The 23,404-nt window shown below is 34.4% G+C and overlaps 3 protein-coding genes across 4 annotated transcripts; 1 reads left to right on the forward strand and 2 right to left on the reverse strand.

Annotated features, from left to right (window-relative positions):
* Positions 1–421: 421 nt before the first annotated feature.
* On the forward strand, positions 422–6,330 carry LOC145598660 (uncharacterized). Of its 2 annotated transcripts, none has more exons than XM_081655042.1 (9): positions 422–585; positions 2,830–3,125; positions 3,213–3,305; positions 3,397–3,471; positions 4,134–4,778; positions 4,899–5,036; positions 5,700–5,809; positions 5,904–5,976; positions 6,052–6,330. In XM_081655042.1, exons 1-7 carry the CDS (start codon positions 570–572, stop codon positions 5,718–5,720), a joined length of 1,284 nt encoding a protein of 427 aa, XP_081511168.1. In that variant the 5' UTR covers positions 422–569; the 3' UTR covers positions 5,721–5,809; positions 5,904–5,976; positions 6,052–6,330. The 2 variants fall into 2 exon arrangements, with proteins under 2 accessions (XP_081511168.1, XP_081511166.1); XM_081655040.1 differs by having other exon boundaries at positions 424–585; positions 5,686–5,809.
* Positions 6,331–10,200: 3,870 nt separating this feature from the next.
* LOC145596856 (protein FAR1-RELATED SEQUENCE 6-like) lies at positions 10,201–13,445 on the reverse strand. The gene is made up of 4 exons (XM_081653048.1): positions 12,364–13,445; positions 10,437–11,922; positions 10,287–10,343; positions 10,201–10,212 (listed from the first exon to the last, which is right to left on the reverse strand). The coding sequence occupies exons 1-4, from the start codon at positions 13,443–13,445 to the stop codon at positions 10,201–10,203; spliced, it is 2,637 nt and encodes an 878-aa protein (XP_081509174.1).
* Positions 13,446–17,263: 3,818 nt separating this feature from the next.
* On the reverse strand, positions 17,264–21,382 carry LOC145598213 (protein DELETION OF SUV3 SUPPRESSOR 1(I)-like). Its single transcript, XM_081654535.1, has 3 exons — positions 21,227–21,382; positions 21,010–21,106; positions 17,264–17,645 (listed from the first exon to the last, which is right to left on the reverse strand). The coding sequence occupies exons 2-3, from the start codon at positions 21,101–21,103 to the stop codon at positions 17,512–17,514; spliced, it is 228 nt and encodes a 75-aa protein (XP_081510661.1). The 5' UTR covers positions 21,104–21,106; positions 21,227–21,382; the 3' UTR covers positions 17,264–17,511.
* Between the last annotated feature and the right edge of the window lie 2,022 nt (positions 21,383–23,404).

Consider the following 23,404-nt stretch of genomic DNA (forward strand, 5'->3'; position numbering starts at 1 on the left):
CAGTTACTACATGCCGCACCAGACACTAGCTAGCAATTTATCCACCTTTGCAAAAAGAAGTAACAAATTGACAATATTATTTACTAATATCTGGCCATCAATTGCCTTTTTCCTTTGCTAGATCTACTAACGGTTTGGTATAAACATTGAAAATGGAATGAAACGAAATAAATAAAAGGATTTCACCAAAAAAAAAAAAGAAAAAAGGAAGGTAAGGAATTATTTTTGTTTGGTTTAACCGTGGACAGGAATAACTTATTCCTACCTTCCTTTCTATTGAGCTTGGCTCAGCCCAGCAAAGTGCTGGACCAGCACAAGGGTATCACCGACATTTCACACTTAATGATGGTATAAAATACAACATGCAAATACAATATAGGTATAACTATACGCATATAAAAACCTTTACTCCCGTTTCCCGTTACTCATTCCCCTTTAGTTTTCCATTTTCGCGGCTTCCTCCAACTGTGTGTTCTTCTTGGTCTTCTTCCTTCGCTAACCCGCTCTTCTCTAAGCTAAGCCCCCTCTTGAATTCGATTCTCCGGCCAAAGTGGATAACTCTTTCTATAATGAAGCGGCGTGAAGGTTAGTTCTTCACTTTCAATTCAGAATTTGGGCAGTTTTGTACTATTTTTGTGCGAATTTTGGTGTTTATTTCTAGGGTAAACTGTAGAGTGAATGTTCTTCGTGTTTTTTGACTTGCGAATTTGTTGATTATTTGTTGATTAGGGTTGATAAATTTTGAATTTTGTTAAAGTTATGCGGATTGATTTAGGGATTTTGCGGTTTAGGGTTTTTGGGGGTTAAGGGTTTAGTCGAATTTTAGTTTTAATTAGTTGAATTATACTCCGAATTAGTTGAATTATACTCTGAATTAGTTGAATTATACTCTGAAGTTTATATTCTCGAATTTTGGCTGCTTGCATTTTGGGAAGGTGATGGGTGGTGCATGGGTGTGTATTTGCTCTGTTTTTTAGGGTGCGGGGGTGGTTTAAACTACATGCTTATTTTATATAAATTGTTCTTATATATTGAACTATACAAATTATATGCTTGTAGTATATGAACTGAATGTTTGTAATCTATGAATTAAATTCACAGAATCATAATTTTACCTAGTGTTTATGAAATGCTTTGATTATTAATCTAAGACACACTATCTTGCTGCTCCACTAATAAAAGATTTCTAGTGTGGACTGGTTAGAAAAAGAGGGAAAACACTCAAAAAATTGTGATGTACACTATATCACTGTATAACTTGTACAGTACAGTCATTAACTTGAATTGCAACTCAAAATGATGAAAATCTGGAAGAAACAAGCAGTGTTAGTGTGTTTGGTAACACTAATAACAACAGTGATGATTTCAAAAGGTGGAGAAGCTGCAATAGGAGTGAACTGGGGAACATATGATAAATAATTTAATGTGAAATACGTATTTAAGTGAAATCAAAGTGGGAACATATGATAAATAATTTAATGTGAAATATATGGTTATAAATGCTTTGGAGATCATATGAGGCCCAGAATAATTTTTATGAATGTCTTGTCCTTGCACCCATTAAACTTAGCACCCATACAGCTGAGCCAATTGCTGAAAAGCTTGGCATCAATTATCCATTTCCTCCTCATTTAGAGTATGTCATCTGTTTCTTGCTACATGTATTGATTGTTTATGCTTTTTATTCTATGTGACAAGAATGAATTTGAGGGGCCTCATCCAATTTGTTGGCTGTGGTATAATTGTATTTACAATGTAACTGTAGACTATTTTAGTTGAGGTTATTTTTTGAGAAATTATGGAGATAATAATGTTGGATTAAATCAGGGAAAGTACCAAAGTATAATAATATTAGAGTAACTGACAAGACACTAAACATATACTCCCTCCAAATTTTATATATTTATGGGACAGTCAGTGAGTTACACTTTAAGTTTGAGAAAGAGCCCTGCTACTCTTTATCTTGCACCTTATTAACCCTTTGAGGAATAAACAAAGTAGCCTCCCATGGAATTACATAAAACATAAAATATAGTTAGGCAATTACTGCAGCATGGAAAACTATGATTTTCAATTTTAAGACTTCTTCTTTTGTTTGATATGATCATTGTTGGCCATTATCTTTGCTAATTTTAAGTTTGTTGACAGATTTATGAAAAAGAAAGATCTTTTGACATTTCATGAACAAGTGCAAAGCAATTAAGCAACCTAATTTTCAAGCTCCTTCAAATTTTCTAAACTTTTTATAAATTCTTTGGTTCTCTCCACACCTCCTCAATAGAATAAAGATAAGATATTGATATTTGGTGATAAATTGACCAAGTTTTCTACTTTTATATTTTTAAAATGAAAGCTTACTACTATCCTTGAGATATGAAAAATGATTTTGGCTTATAGAATTTGGCTTCTTCATCCTATTGTTCCAAAGTGTCCTCATCTTAAGTAGAAAAACAATAGTTTATTTTGAATGATGGAGGAGCCAATTACTGACCCTCAGTCTGAACCAACATCAGGTGAAGAGGTTGCAGAAAATGAGGACTTAGCGACCGAGATTTTTAGTCATCGTCTTCAACTTTTCATTGTTTAAGGCATTACTTTAAGTGTAGGAGAGTAGATTTGTCTTTTGTATTCCTAAATCCTATTCTCATGGAATACTAAGTGCTTTTTGCCTCTTATTTTAGATTTACTTAGGGAGGAAACCAAAGTTTATGTGTGTTTCTAGATCATTGTGTGTAGGTTATGTGTGTTTCTAGATCATTGTGTGTACAAGTCTTAGGTTCCTAAATTGTGGCTTGTACTTATGTTATTGTGCTATGATTATGCATGCAGGTAGTAGAAAATCAAAAAAGCCACCAGAACCTTCTACGCAAGACAAGGAACCTTCGACATCAGAATCTGATGCTGACTTCATTCCCAATTCAGGTTCAGAATCGGTGTCTAGTTGGAGTGCAGATTCAGAAAGCATGATGACTGAAGTTGTTGCCCTTCACAAAAAGGAAAAGGAAAAGGCAAAGGCAAAGGCAAAGGCAAAAGAAAAGGAGTTAAAGCAGAAGGCGAAGGAAAAGGAAAAAGGCATGGAGAAGCAAAAGTTAAAGGGAATAGTGGCCGACAACGACGATGAAAGTGTATGGATAATTTGTACTTTAATATTGCTTGTTGTACTTTATAATGCAACATTATACAAAGCAACATTACATGGTTGATATGTGTAGGAAGCAAGCCTGAATTCCAATCGTCGGATAGCTGGAAAGAAATCCAAGAAATCCTATCTTGGTACAACGGCACTTGATCCTTCTGTGTATGTGGTGAGTGGTAGTTTTAGTTGGTAGGTTTTTTTTATAGGCATATATTCTCATGGACGCTAACTATTTCTTAAACTTTTGTTTATTCTAATAGGATAATTCAAAAAGTGTTGGAGGACAAATAAAAGAGGCCGGCAAAGTAATAGCAACCTTTTACGAGCACAAGAAGGTGAATTGAAGTTAATTTACTATATTAAAGTTTAATTTGCTTTTTAGAAGGTTCTGAGCAGTGATCCTTTTTTTTCTTGTTTTTTTTTTTTTTTTTTTTTTTTTTTTTTTTTTTTTTTTTTAATTTGTAGTAATCTGTATCATATCACACACACAAATTGATATACAGATACAATATTTTGATTTTCGGAGCACATACCATTTGTTGAATGCATTCTTTAATCTGAAGATTATGCTTGTGCAATAATATTTAGATCTACTTGGAGTAATTAACTGAGAAAAATTGGCAATACCTGTGATGTGGAGTTCCTGCTCTTCAGAACTCCCCATGTCAGAATGAAAATTCTCTCTTGATTGTTTGAGCTTTTGTTGTGGCAACTGATTTAGTGGAGAAGAAAATACTTTTCACGTGTTTTTTTACAGTTAGAATTAGCAAGTGCAGTTAAGATAGTCATGATACATGCATCCTAGTTTCCTAGTTATAATTAGTTGTAATTAAATAAAAATATAATAGTCATGATACATGCATCCTAGTTTCCTAGGTATACATAAACTTTGTTGACATTATATGCTTAGATGCTCTCTCCAAATAGTAAATTTATGTCTTGCTTCTCATTTCAATCGTTGAAGTTGCTGATTTTGTCGTGTTTTTCCATTTTGAAGGCTATGTCGAATGTGAATTGTGCTATGGAGACTTTAGGGAGGGTTTTTGCTACCTTTGACCATAAGAAGAGGCGCATTGTGACTAAGATGGGGTTTGGGAAGCTGTTGTATTGTGCTGGGAAAATTCTCCCTCGACACTTGTCATATTGGATTGCCACCAGAATAGATGTCAAGAATCAAACTTTGGTGACCGTCGATGGAAAAGAAATTCGGTTGAACCCAGTTCAAGTGCGGTGGGTTCTTGGCCTTCCGATGGGGAAAAAGACTCTGCCAAGGAAATGTGTTGATAAGGCTTTAGAAGCCTATTTGTATGACAAGTACGGCACAGCTATGGGGCAAGGCACTTCTGGAATTTATAGGTCAACTCTACTTAAAGCAGTTGAAGCCCCTTTAGTAGATGATGATGTGGAAGAGTTCAAGCAACTTTTTGTGGTGTTGTTGCTTAACATTCTCTGTGCAACATCCTGCCATAGAGTGAGCAAGAAGCATATGCACCCAGTAGCCGTAGCTACTCTGAAAACGAAGAACTATGACTGGTGTTCAATAGTGTTGGATGAGTTGGTCCACGCTCTACGTGGTTTCAGTAAGAGGTTCTACGCAGAAGGATGGGCTCCTTGTCTTGGTGGATGTACATATTTTTTGGCGGTATGTTTAAGCTTTGTAAATTTTTTTTTTTTTTTAAACCCAAAAATTAATCAACTCAAATTAGACATTATTTTTAGACAATTATACATGGTGATTTTGATGCATGTTTTTCAAATGCAGATCTTGTACTTGGATCGACTCCAAAGGGTTCCAGTACAATGGGATGTGTTCCCACGCATTAAAGTGTGGACCACCGATGAGCTGAAGAAAGCAGAAAAGGAAGACCGGTTGCCAAGTCATGATTATGGCAAACTTGGGGTAAGTAATCTTGTCTGTCAAGCTACCTATTAAGTAATCTCTCTTTAAAAAAAAAGTGCAAAAGGCAATTAGAAAATTGGTTATTCAAAACAAGTTTGGAACTTTTTTTTGCATTTGGAAAGTAATTAGCCATATGGTTGAAAATTGAAGAGGTGTTAAGAGGATCAAATTAACCTCTCTTAAGTATGATCTGATGGCAGAATTGTATACTGTGTCAGATTTGTGAGAATATAGGGTTTAAATCAGAGGAAAAAGTCTTGCAGAAACAAAAGGCTCATAGGCTGAAAGGAAGTGGGCATGTAAGTTAACTTAGAGATGGAAGATTAGTTAAATCAAACATAAAAGCAATCTCAAGTCCTTGCTATAGACTAAGTAAGCTTGCTGTAAACTGGAATAATAATAATGGAATAGAAGAGTGAAGAGAGGAAAGCTTGAGATTGTTTGATTACTGATGATGGAAAATAACGGCTACAAGTCTATAGCTAAAGGTTAAGCCTTGGAGAATACTACTACTAAGATTACTCTAAGTATGAATAACACACATGACATGCCATCCAATTACATTGCTATTCTATTTATACTCAGCTTCCCCTCTCACAAAGGACCCTTACAATTAATTACATTTGTCTTCTACTGCTGCCACTAACAGAACAGCTATCACAGCACTCATACCACACTCCATAGTGGCTGCCTTGTGTCCTGTTCCCTCAGAACACACACATAGTCACCAATTGGCCACGGCGCGTTCTACCAATGCCACGACAACAAGATATGTAAGTTCGGGTTGGCTCGATTGTTATTCTCACTTCATGGTTCTTCTTAATTGTGTACTAATTATCTTATAAATTATAATTTATATGCATGCAGCCATAGCTGTGGAATACATATGTTGATGGCTATTAAGAGAAATGCGCAGACCTTTTTGACCGAAATGCCAGAGGTCAGCATATGATGTACTAATTGCTTATTGATTTAGATACCAAATACCAGCTCTGATTCTTAATAGTATAACCAGGTTAGGGACATGGCACATGAGAGAGCATGGCTGTTGTGTGAAGATGTGATGTCAGAATTCAATGAAGCTAGGCCGAATGTGCAAGAGTTGATTAAGGACTACTGCCTATAGTTGTAGGGAAGATGGGAACACTATTATGCTTTCACATTTGTAGTTGATGGAGTACTATTTTGTTGCTGCAACATTGATCCTTCACATGCTCTTAGTATGAGCATATTTGTAGTTCAAGGAGAATACATAGAGTACTATTTTGTGACACGGAACTAATATTTTGGACAATTATCGGTGTATTAATTATATTCCCTTACCATTTTAGGAAGTGACATTGCATTACTATTTTAGGAAGTAACATTCCCTTGCTATTTTAGGAAGTGCAGATACGGAACTAATATTTTGGGGGTTTGGACAATTATCGCTGTATTAATTATATTCCCTTACTATTTTAGGAAGTGACATTGCATTACTATTTTAGGAAGTAACATTCCCTTACTATTTTAGGAAGTGCAGATACGGAGCTAAAATTAACCAAATTGCATTGATCTGTAATATCAAAAATTAGGTAACAGTTGGGGTTGTTGAATTGGAGGAGGCAAACAACCCTAACTAATATCCCACAATGTTGTTCACAAAATGACAGTATAGAACTAAAAATGACAGTATAGAACTAATATCTGACATAACAACCCCAACAAATGATAGATCAGGAGGAAGACCCATTTATGTAAAATCAAATTCTATGTCACAAACCCATTTATTTTGTAACTTGAATTATTTAAATAAGTCAAAACCCATTATTTAACTTCAATTATTAAACTTCAATTATTACAACTGACTAAAACTCAACAAACTTGTAAGACAAATCATATAAACAATTGCCCACGTCATCAATCCCATACCTCATTCGAATTTGAGGTCATCAATTCCTAATCCGCGTCCATGTCACCAATCCGAATGATCCAAAATTGACCAATAACAATCACTCAGCCACAAAAGGAACCAAGTAAATGTACCCACAGTAGATAAATCCGATAAATCCAATGACAGTACGTCATTACAAACTGACAACAAATAAATCACTTATGAAAATAACTTATACTTCCTCTATAAATGGTGCTTTAAAACAAGGATATTAATTGTGAGATATATTCCTAATAAATAAATTAATATAAGTATTTTTTTATTTATTTATTTAAATAACAGTACTTGATAAACTAATAAGAGTAGATTAATGGCAAATTCTCTCAGTTGCACTAGTAAAACAGTTTCTAATCCTATAATAACAGTATTGTCTTCCTTAATAACAGATTTTTCTTGGGCAATAACTATATGCAAATAAAAGTACTACTGAAAAGAGCCAAAAGAACCCTTTGATAATGTTATGGATTTTATATTGTTTTACCTAATGTAATACTTATCAATCAAAATATTTCAATAGAATTGGGTTAAGTTAAATCAAATCTAATTGTTTTGGAATCTAATTCATAGTTATAAGTTGATTGGACCTGAATTGAACTTAACTTAAGGTAAATTAATAATCGTTTAAAGAAGAAATCCTTAAATCTAATTGTATCTCTTACAGAATTATGTATTCGTAATTGAATCCAAATTATGAATTCTTATCGGATCCCTTATAATTCAATATTATTAACCATAGTTTTAAGATCTTTACAAACTACCAAGTAAGGGCCTGTTCTCATTGACTGAATTCAGCTGAGCTGAATTGAACTGAACTGAACTGAATTTCAACGTAAGAGTAATAAAATTATAACGTTGATAATAATTGCCAATAATGGAAGTATCATAAATACAAAATGATAATACTTGCCCAATAATGAAAGTTTGATAATTAATGAAAGTATGAAAATTATAGAACTAAACCCTCTATTAACCCTAATCCCTAAATTGTAGAACTAAGTATATATATGACAGTGTATATGGCAATATAACAGTATCCTTGACCTAATAGGTACAACTGACAATAATGGCATTGGATTTGTAGTCATTGTCATTATGTAGACTAATGTGAAAATATGGTTAAGTTACACTAAGGGTCTGTTCTCATTGACTGAACTGAACTGAACTGAACTCAGCTGAGCTGAACTGAACTGAACTGAACTAAACTGAACTAAACTGAACTGAGCTGAACTCAGCTGAACTGAACTGAACTCAACTGAAATGAATATTTTATAAGAGAAGGAAATTAGGAGCTGAACTGAATTGAAGTGAACTGAACTGAACTGAACTGAACTGAATTGAGCTGAATTGAGCTGAACTGAACTGAACTGAACTTAGCTGAACTGAACTGAACTGAACTGAACTGAATTGAGCTGAATTGAGCTGAACTGAACTGAACTGAACTTAGCTGAACTGAACTGAATTTCAACGTAAGAGGACAGACCCTAAGTATGTAATTATAACGTTGATAATAATTGCCAATAATGGAAATATCATAAATACTAAAATTATAACGTTGATAATAATTGCCAATAATGGAAGTATCATAAATACAAAATGATAATACTTGCCCAATAATGAAAGTTTGACAATTAATGAAAGTATGAAAATTATAGAACTAAACCCTCTATTAACCCTAATCCCTAAATTGTAGAACTAAGTTTATATATGATAGTGTATATGGCAATATAACAGTATCCTTGACCTAATAGGTACAACTGACAATAATGGCATTGGATTTGTACTCATTGTCATTATGTAGACTAATGTGAAAATATGGTTAAGGTACACTAAGGGCCTGTTCTCATGGACTGAACTAAACTGCACTGAACTGAACTGAACTCAGTTGAACTGAACTGAACTGAACTCAGCTGAACTGAACTGAACTAAACTCAACTGGAACTCAGCTGAACTGAACTGAATTGAATATTTTATAAGAGAAGGAAATTAGGAGATGAACTGAACTGAACTGAATTGAACTGAACTGAACTCAGCTGAACTATTAAATCTTTATTGAATCTTTATTGAATCCCTTGTAATAAATCAATACTTATTCAGGTATAGTTTAAGATCAAAATAATCTAATAATCTAAACATAGTTTCAAACTATTAACAATGTCATTCAAACTCAAATTAAGTCCTTTGATAATAATTGCCAATAATGATAGTGGATTAAATGATTGCCAATAATACTTTATGTCCTTGATGGTTACGTCTGGCATTAAGAAATAAAAATACGACATCAATACAATAATAAATGACAATACATATATAGCCCTCTAACCCGTCTATTAACCATAAACCCTAAATTGTAAAACTCAATTGAATTATGACAGTGTATTTGTCATAATAACAATATCTATCCCCTTGAAATTCGTATTAGCCCGAAACACAACACAATACCCCAAACCCCTAAACCCTGTGTTAGCTTAAACCCTGAATTGTAAAACTCGAATAAATTTTGACAATGTAAATGTCATCATAACAGTATCCTATGATAAGGATGTACTGAATTATAAGGATGTTGAATTAGTAGTAATTGTCACTGTGGAACAGTGACACAATATTGCTCAAAATATTTAATTTTGAGCAATTTTTTGGGTAATTAGATCCATTTAAGGTTTAGATTATGTTGATCTTGATGGCCATTTGCATTGTGGGTAGGGATGACCAGTATATAGTAATTGTTGGTTTGGTCCATATTCTCTCATTTACTTTGAAATTGACAAATCAATCCAAGAATTTCCTTTATGTCTTAATTATATAACATATTGTCATAATGTTTTAAAAAATTATCTAAATTTTAAGATATATTGTCAAAATCATAATGAAAATTTGCAATGACCCTAATGAAAATTTGCAATAGTGATCCTTAAAATTGTCCTTTGCAATCACCCTGGACCCTGCACTACAATGATCTGATGCAATTAATTCTTACAGTATTGTTAATTCACAATTAAAATTCAACACAGCTAAAACCTCTACACTGACTACAAATACCATTAACATTCAAATGGGGACAACTACAGATAACATACACAATACTAGGCTGTTTGTGGTTTTCTAAGTTCAGCCCCACTACACACCATTTCTCTGTATGAACTCGTCTTCTGCAGACATAATGTCCTCGTTATTTAAATAATTTCTTTCAACAAACTCTTCATGTACAACCAACATGTCTGCAGCTACATGTTGTTACAGAGAAGCCTGCAACAGTTAAATGAAAGCCTAAGAAAAACTTATCTGTAACAATCCCAACAACTTATAAAGAGATAGCTTACCATATGCATTTCACCCATCCTTAAGTAGGATTCATTCCCAACAGTGTCTTCACTAACCTGGTCAAATAAAGTGTACATCAGAATATTGTAATTGACATAACTAACAGCAATGGGAAGTTAATTGTAGAATTATTAACTACTAAAGTGTACCTGTATACGACTATTTTCAATTGAAGTAACAATCAGACACTCATCGCTCTTCTGTTTGTCAATGGCCCTTTGTTTTGCTCTTTCTTCACGAGCCTTTTTTTCTTCATATTTTTTCTTGCGCAACTCCTTCTGCCTTGTCACCTCCTCAAATGTTGTCATATATCTAGTACACCGAATGGTACCTGCACCCCTTTTGCTAGGAGGATCCTTGATTGACCCAACAGTATCTTGACATCCAAGTTGCTGAATCGGTCCACCAGGAACAACAACACCTTGAACCCCACTCTTACCAACTGATGCAGGAGTTTCAAATGTTAAAGCCCTCCTCGTCACACTAGGAGGAGTGGATGTAAACCCGGTCTCCCCAACACTACTTATAGGAAGGGCGGGAGTAGTTTTCTCCTTCACTTTCATCTCCAGTTCTTTGAGACCCTCAATAACCATCATCATTGTTTCATCATTGTCACTTGCTAGATTGGAAATAGGTTCAAAGACAACCATCATCTTGTCATAGCGAACCAAGTCAGCGGTTTTTGTTGGATCATGAAACGCAACTTTCACCCTAGTATGCTTTCGATAAATATCTTTCCTCCACCTATCCAATATATACATACTAGGCACATCAAAAATTTGTTGCATTTCTAACACCTTGATGCAATGTCTACATAAAATCCCACTACATTCAAATAACTTGCATTCACATTCAACACTTTTGTTTTCAATAAAAAATAGGACACGATAAGTACGGAACTTGGCAATCGGTTTTTCCTTCTTATCAAATTCACTCCACACATAAACTCTGGCAACTATCAAGTGTTCAAAGTAACCATGTGATATCTCTCTCATGCTGCTGCTGTTGTAATACATCATCCGCTTACACTCCCTTTGCACCTCCATAAACTTTGCATCTGTGTATAAATTCCTGAAGATCTCCTCAATCCTAAAATCAGTAACTAATCCACGAAGGTAAACAGCCGAATTAGCATCTGACAACCTTTCTGATTGGATACGTTGTTCCATTGCAGCAATATACTTCTCCGCAAAATCACAGAGTCCTGTGCTTTTATCAAAAAATTCATCAAAAAAATTGTGAATGCTTTCAGACCTCTGGGTCGTCCTCATTCCAGCCCAAAATAAATGTTTCATCGCAGCTGGAATCCACATTTCTCTCTCTAAATACAAACCAGCTAGCCAAGGGTTGCTCTCCAGTTTATATTTGACAATAAACTCCTTCCACCTCAGTTCAAACTCCTCTAAAAATAGACTATTGTAAATAATACTTTTCAACTCATCCTTGAAATCGTGATACCCTGGACACTTGCCTAGTTTGGTCCCAAATTTCTCTGTGATGTGCCACAAACACCACCTATGCCTTGTTTGAGGCATAACTGCTTTCAAAGCTTTGCGCATAGCAGGATCTTGATCTGTCAAGATAGCAACGGGAGGTTTACCACCAACAACATCTAACCAAGTGTTGAAAAACCACCTGTTCAGATATAAACCATAAATAATAAAATGCTAAATGTTGACATATATGCATATATAAGAGATGGAAAAAAAAAACAGTTACAAAATCATATAAATAAAATTTACCATATATTCCAACCAACAAACTTAGTGTCACTCTCAATGTGTCGAATTATTTTTTTAATAATATACATTCATATGGCATCGGTGTAATATTATTACTTATCATAAACAAGCAACTAAATGGTTAGATAGATAGGATAAAATATTGACATGGTTACCTCATTTCATAAATTACAAATGGTTCAATTAATTTAAAGATAATGAGAACAACAAACAAGCTACACAAGCTGCATAAGATTAACATCGTCTCAATTTTAGTCAGGGTATAAGTTAGTTCAGACGAATGTTAAAAATATACTAAAATGCCAAATTTACAACATAACAAAATAATACATACGTGAAGGTTTCAATGTCCTCGTGGGATATAAGAGCGCATCCAAGTAATATTGTTTGTCCATGGTGGTTTACTCCAACAATATTTGCAAAGGGTAAGTCGTATTTATTCATCAAAAAAGTAGTATCAAAACACACTACATCCCCGAAATCCTCATATGCAGCTCTGCTACGCGCATCAACCCAAAACACATCTTGCAATACCCCATTGACATCCAACCAATGAATGTGGTAGAAGTTCTTATTAAACTTTTGCATCATTAGGAAATAATTCATCATGGCATTGCTGTCCCCATCCTTCACTTTCAGCATCTTTTCCTTTGACATCAAATTATTCACATCCTTCTTAGTAAAGGGCATATTCTCAACCCCATTCCTCTCACTGGCCAACCACTTGTGCATAGTAGCAGCGGGGAGCCCCACATCGTCTCCAAAATGAAGTTTACACCTCACATACCGCATCTTTTCTAACTCCTTCAACCTATACTTTGTCAGTAACATTGATTTTGAAGGTGATACCTGATGGGCTTTATGCTTCAACTCCACTCTTACTATCTCCCACTTACCATGATCCCTTAAACTAGCATACATCCCAGCTTCGCAACCACATTTTTTAGACTTCTTTGTTGCAACCGGCTCCCCTTCTAACTCCTTAGGCAATCTTTTCCCACCAACCCTCCTTCTGGTGTCTGGCAAACCTGAACACTCACATTTCCATGTAACAGCACGTTTAACCTTCCGACCATCTTTAAAAGTCTTGTATGCACTTTGGCCAAGTACCACACCAAACCCTTCCTGCTGGCCAAAAGCATTATAGTACATATCAATTTCTTCCCATGTATCAAAAACCATTCCCACTTCGGGAGGGTCTATTTTAATTATGTTCATATCCACCATATTACCTCCATCACCTCCATGACTATCCATCCCCACTCCACCTTTATATGGAGTTAATTGACCAATATCACCAGCCCCTTCCCCTTCCTCAAAGTTTATCAAATCCATAACACCTCCTTCCTCACTATGAGAAAATGATACACAAATATCTTCTGAGCTTAACATCACTGCCACAAAAGTAAACAACATGTATATGTTAAAAATTTCATCCTAACAATCCATGCATCATAACAACCCAAGTATGTTTATAAAGTCCTCCTACAAAGAGAATTTCCAACATATTTTAATGGCATTTGTTCAATTAATGCCAATTCGAATAGGTTTGATTCTAGCTAACTCATATTGTCAGTGGTCATGTTTAATATTGTCATTTTTTAACACAATTCTATAGCCAAACAAATAAACACCAGTTACAAAGACAACAAATACTCCATATACACACTTGTTGAACTCCATATAACCAACATTCGAAGAATCAAATGTAATCTAATCCAACAATAGAGTCAGTGAACATACCTAATTTTCGCGAATTTTGTTCTAGCCTCAATTACTCTCATCCTCTTGTCTTCTTCAATCTGCTCACAATTGCTCTGTTCTTCAATTTCTTCATGATGCTCACTTGCTCCACATTTACAAAGACAACAAATTGCCCCAATTTTTCTTCAATCAATCGGCCCACACTTGCTCCACCAATTACAAGGACAACAAAATAGAGCCCCCTAAAGAAGATGGGGATTGAATGACAAAGAAGATGGGGAATGAAAGGGTGAAGCTTAACAATGCTCAAGAATGAAGATATGGGGATTGAAAGAGAAAGAAGATGGAGAATGAAGAACCCTAAATCCTAAATCATCTATGTCTCTGATGACTAAAATCTAGCTCAATTACATAATGGAACGGGGAGAAATGGTTGTAACGGTCTTGGAATTCGCGCCACACTTGTATACATACAAGAACACAAATTTATACGTACAAATTACAAACCAATACAAGATAGGGACCGACACTTTAATTTAATATTGTTAAAATAGTTGTGCTGGTCCAGCACGTTGCTGGGCTAAGCGGCACCCCCTTTCTATTTGAGGAGGATAAGGGTAATTTGTAATTGTTACCATAGATTTTTGAGAGGTAACAAATCGGTGAAAATTATTACCCTTAGGTAATGGTAATTGTTATCTAAACCTTCTAACCAAACACTTGGTAACAATAATAGTTAAATTGAATCCGTTTCTTACCCAAAAAGAGCTCATACCAAACATGCTTCAAGTTTGTTTTTCACTAAGCTCGTTTTCCCTCTTTGGAAACAAAAGAAAACGAAATTGAAATGAAAATTTTCAAAAGTTTATGAATTGTATTTTTATTTAAAATTAACACATTCATGACGTCTTATTTAATCAGTTGATAAATTTAGCAACATGAGCCAATTTCATAATTATTCTAATTTCATAATTCAACTATTTTGAAATCTCGAAAACTGAAAAAGTGTTTTCATTGATAGGAACCAATCTCAATCTTCAACGATCAGTTTAATGTTTTGATTGAGTTTGTCCTCTAATGTGTATCAAGAGCTAGGAAGTACGAGGGTTCACATGAGTGGTCGGACATACTGGGTGATAGCTTGTGTGCTCAATTTTCTATGACACTTAGGGCTTGTTAAGTTCACCTTATTTTTTATTTGCTTATATGCTGATCTGGTCTGACTAATCTGATATGATATGATCAGATTTGGTCCAATATGATCTGGTCCGATTTGATCTTGTTTGATCTGATTTGGTCTAATCTGATTTGATCTGATTTGATTTGATCAAACTTTGATCTTAAATGTACGATAATCCATACAGAAAAAATATATCAAGTGGGGTCTTGTTAGAATCGTAATAATGTGCATTTTAGTGATGACATATTCATTTTTTTTATTACGAAATTAAAAATACTTAATGATAAAACATTGCATATAAAATGATGATCTGATCATTTGAACCTAAATTTTCTGATCTGAACTTTTTTTTCCTAATCTGATTTGAACTAATTTTTTCTGAAATAATTAAAAATAAGTTGAACTAAACAAAGTCTTAATTGTAAATTCGGAGTAAGGCACAAAGAGAGAGTGCTTAGTTGAACCAAGGAACGTTGCTTGCTAAGGGGACGTTACAGCGATGAAGATACTTGTATATATTTTTATTTCACGTCCCACAGTCATATTTATGAGTATTTGAGCTCTACGGAATCATTTTTATTACTGATATACGTTTTTAGTGTTTTTGTAGAGATGGTTTATTTTGTAGGAATTTTTTATCAAGATAATGGATTACATATCGTGAGCTAAACTCTCTTCTTGTTTATCTTGTAATCTCGAGTTTGTTGGGAATCAGCCTACTTTTCTGTCCGTGGTATAAAAAAAAAATAATTAAATAAATAAATAAAATTTTTTAAAAAAAAATAAACAAGCAAATTTTGGGCGAAATTTTACAAGGAGAGATCATAATAATCATCACCATCATGAATGATCATATTTGAGCCCCCTCAGCAGAAAAGTTTTGGTAAATCCTGTTTTTACAAGAGATTATGTAAATGGAGATTATCATATACGTATTCTTGTTATTTATGGGAATTGCAGTATTAGTAATAATTCAAATTGTTTTCAAAAAAAAAAAAAAAAAAAATAATAATAATAATTCAAATTTGTATTGTGGCATAGCATTTAGCAGAGGTTTTGGGGCTGAGGGTGTCCATATTATTAAGGGCACAGGCATGACTCTTCAAGACCTTAAGAAAATGGCATGTTTCGAGTACAGCAAACATTCTGTTGCAGAAAAAGGGACTCCTGCTGCTGCTACTGATACTGCAATTCTTGATTGTGCTGTTTGTTTCGACAGTTTCAAGCTTGGTGATTACTGCAGAAGTCTGCCTAATTGTCACCACTACTTTCATGTTCAGTGTGTTGATGTTTGGCTCACCAAATCACCATTCTGCCCGGTTTGTCGACCCAGCACTGTCATCAAGCTTTCACCTAGAGTTGTCTCGATTGTAGGCAGAGCAGGAAGCAATGCAATGCTCCATCAACCAATGTCGCAGTTGATTTGTGTTAGGTACAATAGTACAAGTGTGAGTATTTTTTCCCACATTGAAAGTTGCAGATGAAAGCCCTTTCAGTTCGGTTTTGTATGTTGGCTTAACTTTCAATTCATAAACAATTGCTGTGATAAAAGTATATAGTAATAATTTTCATGCTCTGTTCTTACTTCTCTTATATTATGTCTAGTTCTAAATTACAGGCTTGTAAATTTTTTGGTTGGGATGAGGACTATTAAGTATTAACCTGATGATACTTTGTACATATAAGATGTCTCTGTATGGCAACTGTACGCAATTGTGCAAGCTCTACAACTAATAATTCCTTGTATAAATCCCATTTGAGGCAGACTATATAGACGTTCCGATGTACTCGGCTAGAGGCATGAGCAGCTTTTTCTTTTAGGCCCCGTTTGGTTTGATGTTAAATATTTTCATGGAAAATGATACACGGTTCTCCCTAGTCTTTAAATATAGAAAGTCCAGTATATAAACTAATTAGCATGCAAATTAGCAGGATTATTTTGCTTAAAGTATTCACACTAAACATCATTGCACTATTACTAATCTAGTTTGATTATAAAACTTAACAATGAGATGACCCAACAGTATTTGAAGTGCAGTAACTATGTATTTTGATTTATATATATATTTATGAGAATTTGAGGTCAAAATTTAACAGTTTGACCATGAAAATAAAACAAACACTTTGCTGTAAAATTAAAAAATAGAATTTCATATTTGGAAAGCATAAGTTTAAAGATGGTTAAAAGGAATGTGTGAATAGTTGTTGCCAAAAAACAAGTGTTACTAGTGAAAGTCCAAAATAGTGCAATTAAAAAAACGAAGTCAATATTATTGGAAACATATGGTCAAGGACCAATATTGAAAAGCAAAAGCAAGCTAATCGCCTAGCCAAACATTGCCGAAAAATATGTGAAGAAAACAGAGGTTCAACTAATCACAAGGTCCATAGATGTTTACATGCTTATGTTCCTAAACTACAAGATTATCATGATCAACTATCTTCTGCCACTCCAATTTCATTAACAGAATTCCACATTGCCCGTAATAAAAGTTTAAGGTATTTTGAAAACTACCACAGGGATAAAAGGCACCTCAACTTGAATTTTGAAAGAGATGGTACATGGATTGAAATAACCAACAGCCATCATCAACTGATTCATTTCTTTTCAGCAACATTACTCTCAAGCTCCCTCCTAAGTTGCAGAGAGAAGTCATCGTTGACATCATCATCATCCCAGTCGTCTTCCCACTGCTGTGTCACCTCCTTGCCTTCTTCCTTGCTGTCCCACTCTGCAGTAATACATAAAAATATAAGGTAATATTTGTGAAAGAAAAGTATGTATAAATCCACAGGTCAAATGCAAAGCTCACTCTTCTACTTGCTGAAATGTCTAACTGCAGCTGCAGCAGTACTAATTACTCTTAATAACACCAATAACAAATTACCAATTCTGTGTGTGTGGCCTCAGCACCAGCATATAAACATTTACTCCAAAGATAACGGTAAAAAGAATGCATGTTATACATATAAAATATAAATGACGAATATTAGTGAATCCATCATTGCATTGCAAAATCAAGTTCTATAAGGTCCTAAAAGAGTAAAAGCTTCAAAGCATGTAAAATAGACTCGGGCGTTTTGGTGATGGATGCACACCTAGCTTCCTGAGTTCCTGGCACTACCTTAACTTTATAATCATCCAACATACTTATTCCCACTCACTCAATTATCGAACCATTTTAGTAATATGTATACTTTCTTAAATTTCTCTACAAGGTCCATAAACTACAACGAAATTCTCTGAGTGGATGATAAAATTTTGATTGGAGATTCTTAAAAACCGAAGCCATGTTAAAACTTCTTCAGGATATGAGTCTGAAACAGGTCCAGTTCTGACTATTGGATCATAATCTTGGAAAACATTAAATATATACTAAGAAGGTATGATATGCTGTGATAAAGAAAAGCTACTAATAATTCTTAGTGACATACTCCTTAAAAAAAGTTCCTTTATGAAAGGTACTCACATATATTTACTGCATCCGTAAAAAAATAGAAAGGGCTAAAGTTTTGAGGATATGAGTTGCACCCCAATAGTATCAAGAGCTCAGCTTATGAAGCAAGGAGGAGAGATGTGCATACAAATTAAGTTTTAAATAAACAAAAAAAAATGAAGGAATTGAGAAAAGAGGAAACAGAACAGTCTTATAAAAATAATTCAAAACGTAAGGATGGGGGAACATTAAATCATCCAAACAGCAAAGCAAGAAAGTAAAGAAGACGAACTGAAGGGTGCGAGAAAACACACAGAATGCAAGGCCAGAGGAGGTAATTCTTTGAATCACAAGGCCAACGACTCCCGGTCTCAAGTCAAATTTGGTAATGCACCTTTAATAATAATACTTTTCTTATATTTCTTTCTGTCTTTAGGTTGACAGAAGACCTCAACATAACAACCTATCCTAATGGGCTCCCTAAAAAAGGTTTTAAAATATTTAAATAAATAATCTTTTTAAATGGAAGGCTGCTCAAAAATACTTTCTATGGCAAGGTCAGCAGGGACACATTTCTCAATTCCCAGTAGCCACAAAGCTATGTTAATCGGACACGGCTAATATTGCAAAGTGTCCGTGTCGACACAACACTTCACGGACACGGACACATGACACGTGTCCGACCCTTCACTGTTCACTCGGACACTTACATTAAGAGAGGAGAGGAAAAAAGAGAAGAAACATGAAAGAAAAATATATCTTGTTTGAAAACCACCATTGATATAGAGAAGATGGAGATAAGAAGATTGCCATTTATTAGGAGAATTTATTGAGGAAAAATTAAGATAAAAAAAAAGGGTAGACATAATGAAAAATTTATAGCTTTTGTAATATATAATTTATTTATAGAAATTTAAGTGACGTATTGACATGTCCCCGTACCCTTGTCCAAAGATCGGACAAAGTCCCCGTGTCCTAAAATTTTGGAACTTGCCAGATTGGGCACTTGGACACGAGTCCGTGTCCGACACCCGTTCCCGAGTCCATGTAACATAGGCCACAAGGTGTAAACAACATCATCATTAATTATTGAAGAGAGAGCTCATGACATTTTAACAATTAACCACTGCAACTGTCTACAAAAAATTAGGATATTATGGTAAAAAAACAAAGAGAAAAGGGCAAAAGGGGCTATTACTACTTACTGTATTTTCACCCTGCAGAACTTCTAGCTACATCTTTAGATGTAAAGAGAGGTCCCCAGCTGATTATATCTTAATTCCACCAGTGGTAGAAAGTCAAAATTAGCTGGAATACTAATACACTCTATAGACAACCAACACAAAACCCTTATATTCCAACTTCCCAACTAAGCCTGGCGATTCCGCGATTGACTCGCACTTCTCATAGATAATGGTTTCTCGGACAGGTCTACAAGTGATCATACAATGGCTAGAGTAGAGTGTCTTAGTTTCAAAACCCTAAGTATGCTTTTAGGTTTGCATCCTATTTAAGGGGTCAACATATAATCTCTCCCAAAGAAAAGAGCATGAGAGGGGGTCGCCAACCTACCACAACATATCCAAGGCCGTTTGTTGTGGTAATAGCTAATATACTATGTGGTATACTCTCCTTATACAAGCCAGAGAAATCCCAACTCTTAATTTTGCCAATTTCACCTACAATTGTCAAATCTAATGCTTCCCCATTTGATCTAAAACCATTCAATTAACTTGCACTGCTCTAGAAAATTGGTCTATCAAACATGTCTAGTATAGTATTTCTAAACATCTTATTCCTCGATGCTTCTTCTAAGCTGCACCTTGTTTGGACTGGATCAGCACAAAATGATCCTATATTTGGATAACTTGGAGAATCAAATCCCAGACAATTCACTATTACTAACAAACACGACAAGCCATAATCCACAATTTAAGGCCATTAGTTTCTCAATCAGATCATTACACAAAATACGTCTGTATAAGTACATGTCACATGTGCACAAGGTATTGAGTTCTAAGAATTACGCTTTCAATTTCCTACTTAGCGCAACCATCTTCTTGCAAAATAGAAGGAAATCCTCATATATTTTGGCAACTTCTCTCCTTTCAACAGTTGCCTTTTCAACTATCAGCCAAATCATCTTTTCAAAATGATGCATCCGTCCTCCAATAACGGGAATGGAGTTTGTGATCAATCCAAAAAAGGTGATCACCACTCATTAAATCTCCAAGGTATCAACAAGTTGAATCATACATAATAAAGGGTGGTGCACAATTCAAACTGAATGCAATGTTTTAAAAATCACAATAATTAGCGAAATAGAGGGTATTAACAATATTCCACTTCGAACAAATTGAGCATCTTGAATCGAGTACTGTAAGTTAAAAATTGAACATTTCAATTATAAATGGGCAGAGTCAACAGAGATTTTCCATCTAATTGAAATTAAGAAACATGCATATACTGAGCCAGGAACAAAGAAACAGCCATAAACCCTAAAATTCAATAACTTACAAAAATCAACATAAATCAAAATCTAGTAAATTAATAATTGGCTAGATTGTATCAAAAAGTCCACAATTCGTAGCATTAAAATACAGCAAAATTATAATTTATTAAAAATAAATAAAGAACACAATTGTTTCGAAATTGTTACCAAGATCGATTTCGAACTCCTCGAATTCATCATCATCTTCAAACAGATCCATCTTAGCTTCTTCAGTAGCTGGTTTAGCTTCGTTAGTCGCCATTACCTAAAATATTCAATTTCAATTACACTGTATAAAACCCTAATTTTCCGAAAATTGGGCTGAATACTCAATCAATAAGAGAAATTGAGGATGAAAAAGAAATTAAGCGGCTAAATTACTCACCAGAAACAAATTAGGGATTAGGTGAAGATTTGGGGAGAGGAGAGAGAAAAATATTTGTAGAGTATGATGGAGTAGAGTCGTAGAGAGGCAAAATGTAATTTCTACAGGGAACTAGAAACAAGTAGTAGTCGTAGAGAGGCAAAATGTAATTTCCGAAAATTGGTAGAGAGGAATAATAGGAGCTTGGAAAACAAGAAACTCACTCCTTCTGTTTCACTATTACGAAACCCGGCCCGATTCGGCCCGAAAAAGTGCGGGTTTGGGTAAGGCTAAAAATGCATTTTTTTAGTTCAAAACCCAAGTTTGACCCAAAAAAATGAAAGCCCGTTTTGGCCCGATAAGCCCATTTTGGCCCCGTAAGCCCGTTACTATTTTACGGGTTTGGGCACAAGATTTATGCATGGCCCCGGTTCAGTTTTTTAATCACCTCTAATAATCGTTGGGCGTGTTCGACACTAGCTTTTGATTAGCTTTTAGATAGCTTTTAGTGGTTTGATTTATTCAAACCACTACTTAGAAAAAATTATAAGTGTTTGGTAATGTAGTGGTGGGGATAGAGTTTAGTGGTTATGCAACTTTTGTGAAAAGCTAGGTAGCTTTTGAATTTAGTGTTTAGTGTTTAGTGTTTGGTAATTCAAAAATTCAACAGCTACCTAGAGTTTTGTAAAAAGCTAGGTAGCTGTTGAATGTAGCTGCATTACCAAAAATTATGAGTATTAACTTTTGTGAAAAGTTAGGTAGCTGTTGAATTTTTCTTCTATTTTTTTTAGAATTTTACAGCTAACAGCTAGTTTACCAAACACTCATACTTAATTATTTATTTTCACAGCTAACAGCTACACATACAGCTAACAACCCCCATCACAGCTAACAACTACGTCTATAGCTACATTTTTCCGAACACGCCCGTTATACTTTCCTTTTACCTTAGTCTCTTTTCATAATCTATCTATACATGTTACATAAACTACCCTTGAGAGAGTGAGGGATAGCTCAAGTGGTTAGCTTCCTTTCCGGCTACAGGAGATCTGAGATCGATTCTCACCCCCGCACTTATGGCTCTCTAAAAACCAAAATAAAATTTACGCATTGTGTGCAACTTTTGCTATTTTGTACACTATACATTATGTGCAACATCTTTCATCAAACTTAACCAAATTTCATTAATTTAATCATTCCCACCAATATTAAATTATCCGCAACAACTTTTTTTAATTCACCTAACATCTATCATCAAAAAATCTAATTCCCATCAGATCTTTAACCTCTAAGCCTAGTTCTTGAACATTCATCTTCCTTCCTCATTCTCTATGTGATGCGAATCAAGCATCAAATTTCTAGTCTAGATGATAATAGTTATAAATTCACTATTATAACATAATATTTTTCTATTTTGTAGTCGTATGATTTACTTAGGATAATATTTATCTTTTATAAGATATTATTAGAGTGTTAGAATTTATTTTATCTTTTAGGTTTGTTTATCCAATCAGGCATAAGATTGTATGCCTTTAAATATTTGTTTTAGTTATTGAGAATAGAGAGATTGATTAAGTTTATGAAAATATGATTTTGTGAGTTAGAATTGATTTCAAAACGCTGTTTTTCTGTGAAAAGATAATCAAAATTTACGTTGCTTTTCTTCTCTTTTTAGTCGAAAATTAAAACTTTGTTGAATTAGGTTTAGCTCTAAATGCTAGTATCCCTTATTGTGGTTTAATACACATCAAATTGGTATCGAAGCCAGGTTTTTGAAGAACTTTTCAATCCATCAAGATCTTGGTAGCCCTTTTTTTTTGTCAGCTTTGTACCGTTTTGAGAGTCATATTCAAGTGGCTATATCTCATTCATTACAAAAGTTTTTTCAACGATTCGTTTTTTGAGTATGGGTGTTTTTTTGTCTAGTTTTCACACAAACTTTCAGAATTTTTTGTCAACGTCTCCTATCAAACTGGAAGCGTTTTTTCAAACGGGTTAGTTTTGAGTCTATTATGTGATTGCTTGCTATTGGACGTGTTCTTTGTTATTTCAATTTGTTTTTCAATATGGGTGGTGCAAAATTGAGCTTATAACTCATATGGAGAGAATGTTGGGAGTGAATCAACATTTGCAACAAGTAACACAAACATTATTAGAAATTTTGGTTGAGATGCAAGCGTACGAAGAACAAAAGCACAT

Source organism: Chenopodium album, chromosome 20, assembly GCF_948465745.1.
Source record: "Chenopodium album chromosome 20, dcCheAlbu1.1, whole genome shotgun sequence".
Lineage (NCBI taxonomy): Eukaryota > Viridiplantae > Streptophyta > Magnoliopsida > Caryophyllales > Amaranthaceae > Chenopodium > Chenopodium album.

Excerpts from the sequence above, each read along its gene's own strand:
- LOC145598660 (XM_081655040.1), top strand. Across the intron at positions 3,126-3,212 it reads CCGACAACGACGATGAAAGT|GAAGCAAGCCTGAATTCCAA; the intron begins GTATGGATAATT and ends TGATATGTGTAG. Across the intron at positions 3,472-4,133 it reads CCTTTTACGAGCACAAGAAG|GCTATGTCGAATGTGAATTG; the intron begins GTGAATTGAAGT and ends TCCATTTTGAAG.
- LOC145596856 (XM_081653048.1), bottom strand. The coding sequence starts at position 13,445 with ATGTTGTTTACTTTTGTGGCAGTGATGTTAAGCTCAGAAGATATTTGT. Across the intron at positions 11,923-12,363 it reads GAGGACATTGAAACCTTCAC|GTGGTTTTTCAACACTTGGT; the intron begins GTATGTATTATT and ends ATATCTGAACAG. Across the intron at positions 10,344-10,436 it reads TTGAAAATAGTCGTATACAG|GTTAGTGAAGACACTGTTGG; the intron begins GTACACTTTAGT and ends TTATTTGACCAG.
- LOC145598213 (XM_081654535.1), bottom strand. The coding sequence starts at position 21,103 with ATGGCGACTAACGAAGCTAAACCAGCTACTGAAGAAGCTAAGATGGAT. Across the intron at positions 17,646-21,009 it reads GGAGTTCGAAATCGATCTTG|AGTGGGACAGCAAGGAAGAA; the intron begins GTAACAATTTCG and ends GTATTACTGCAG.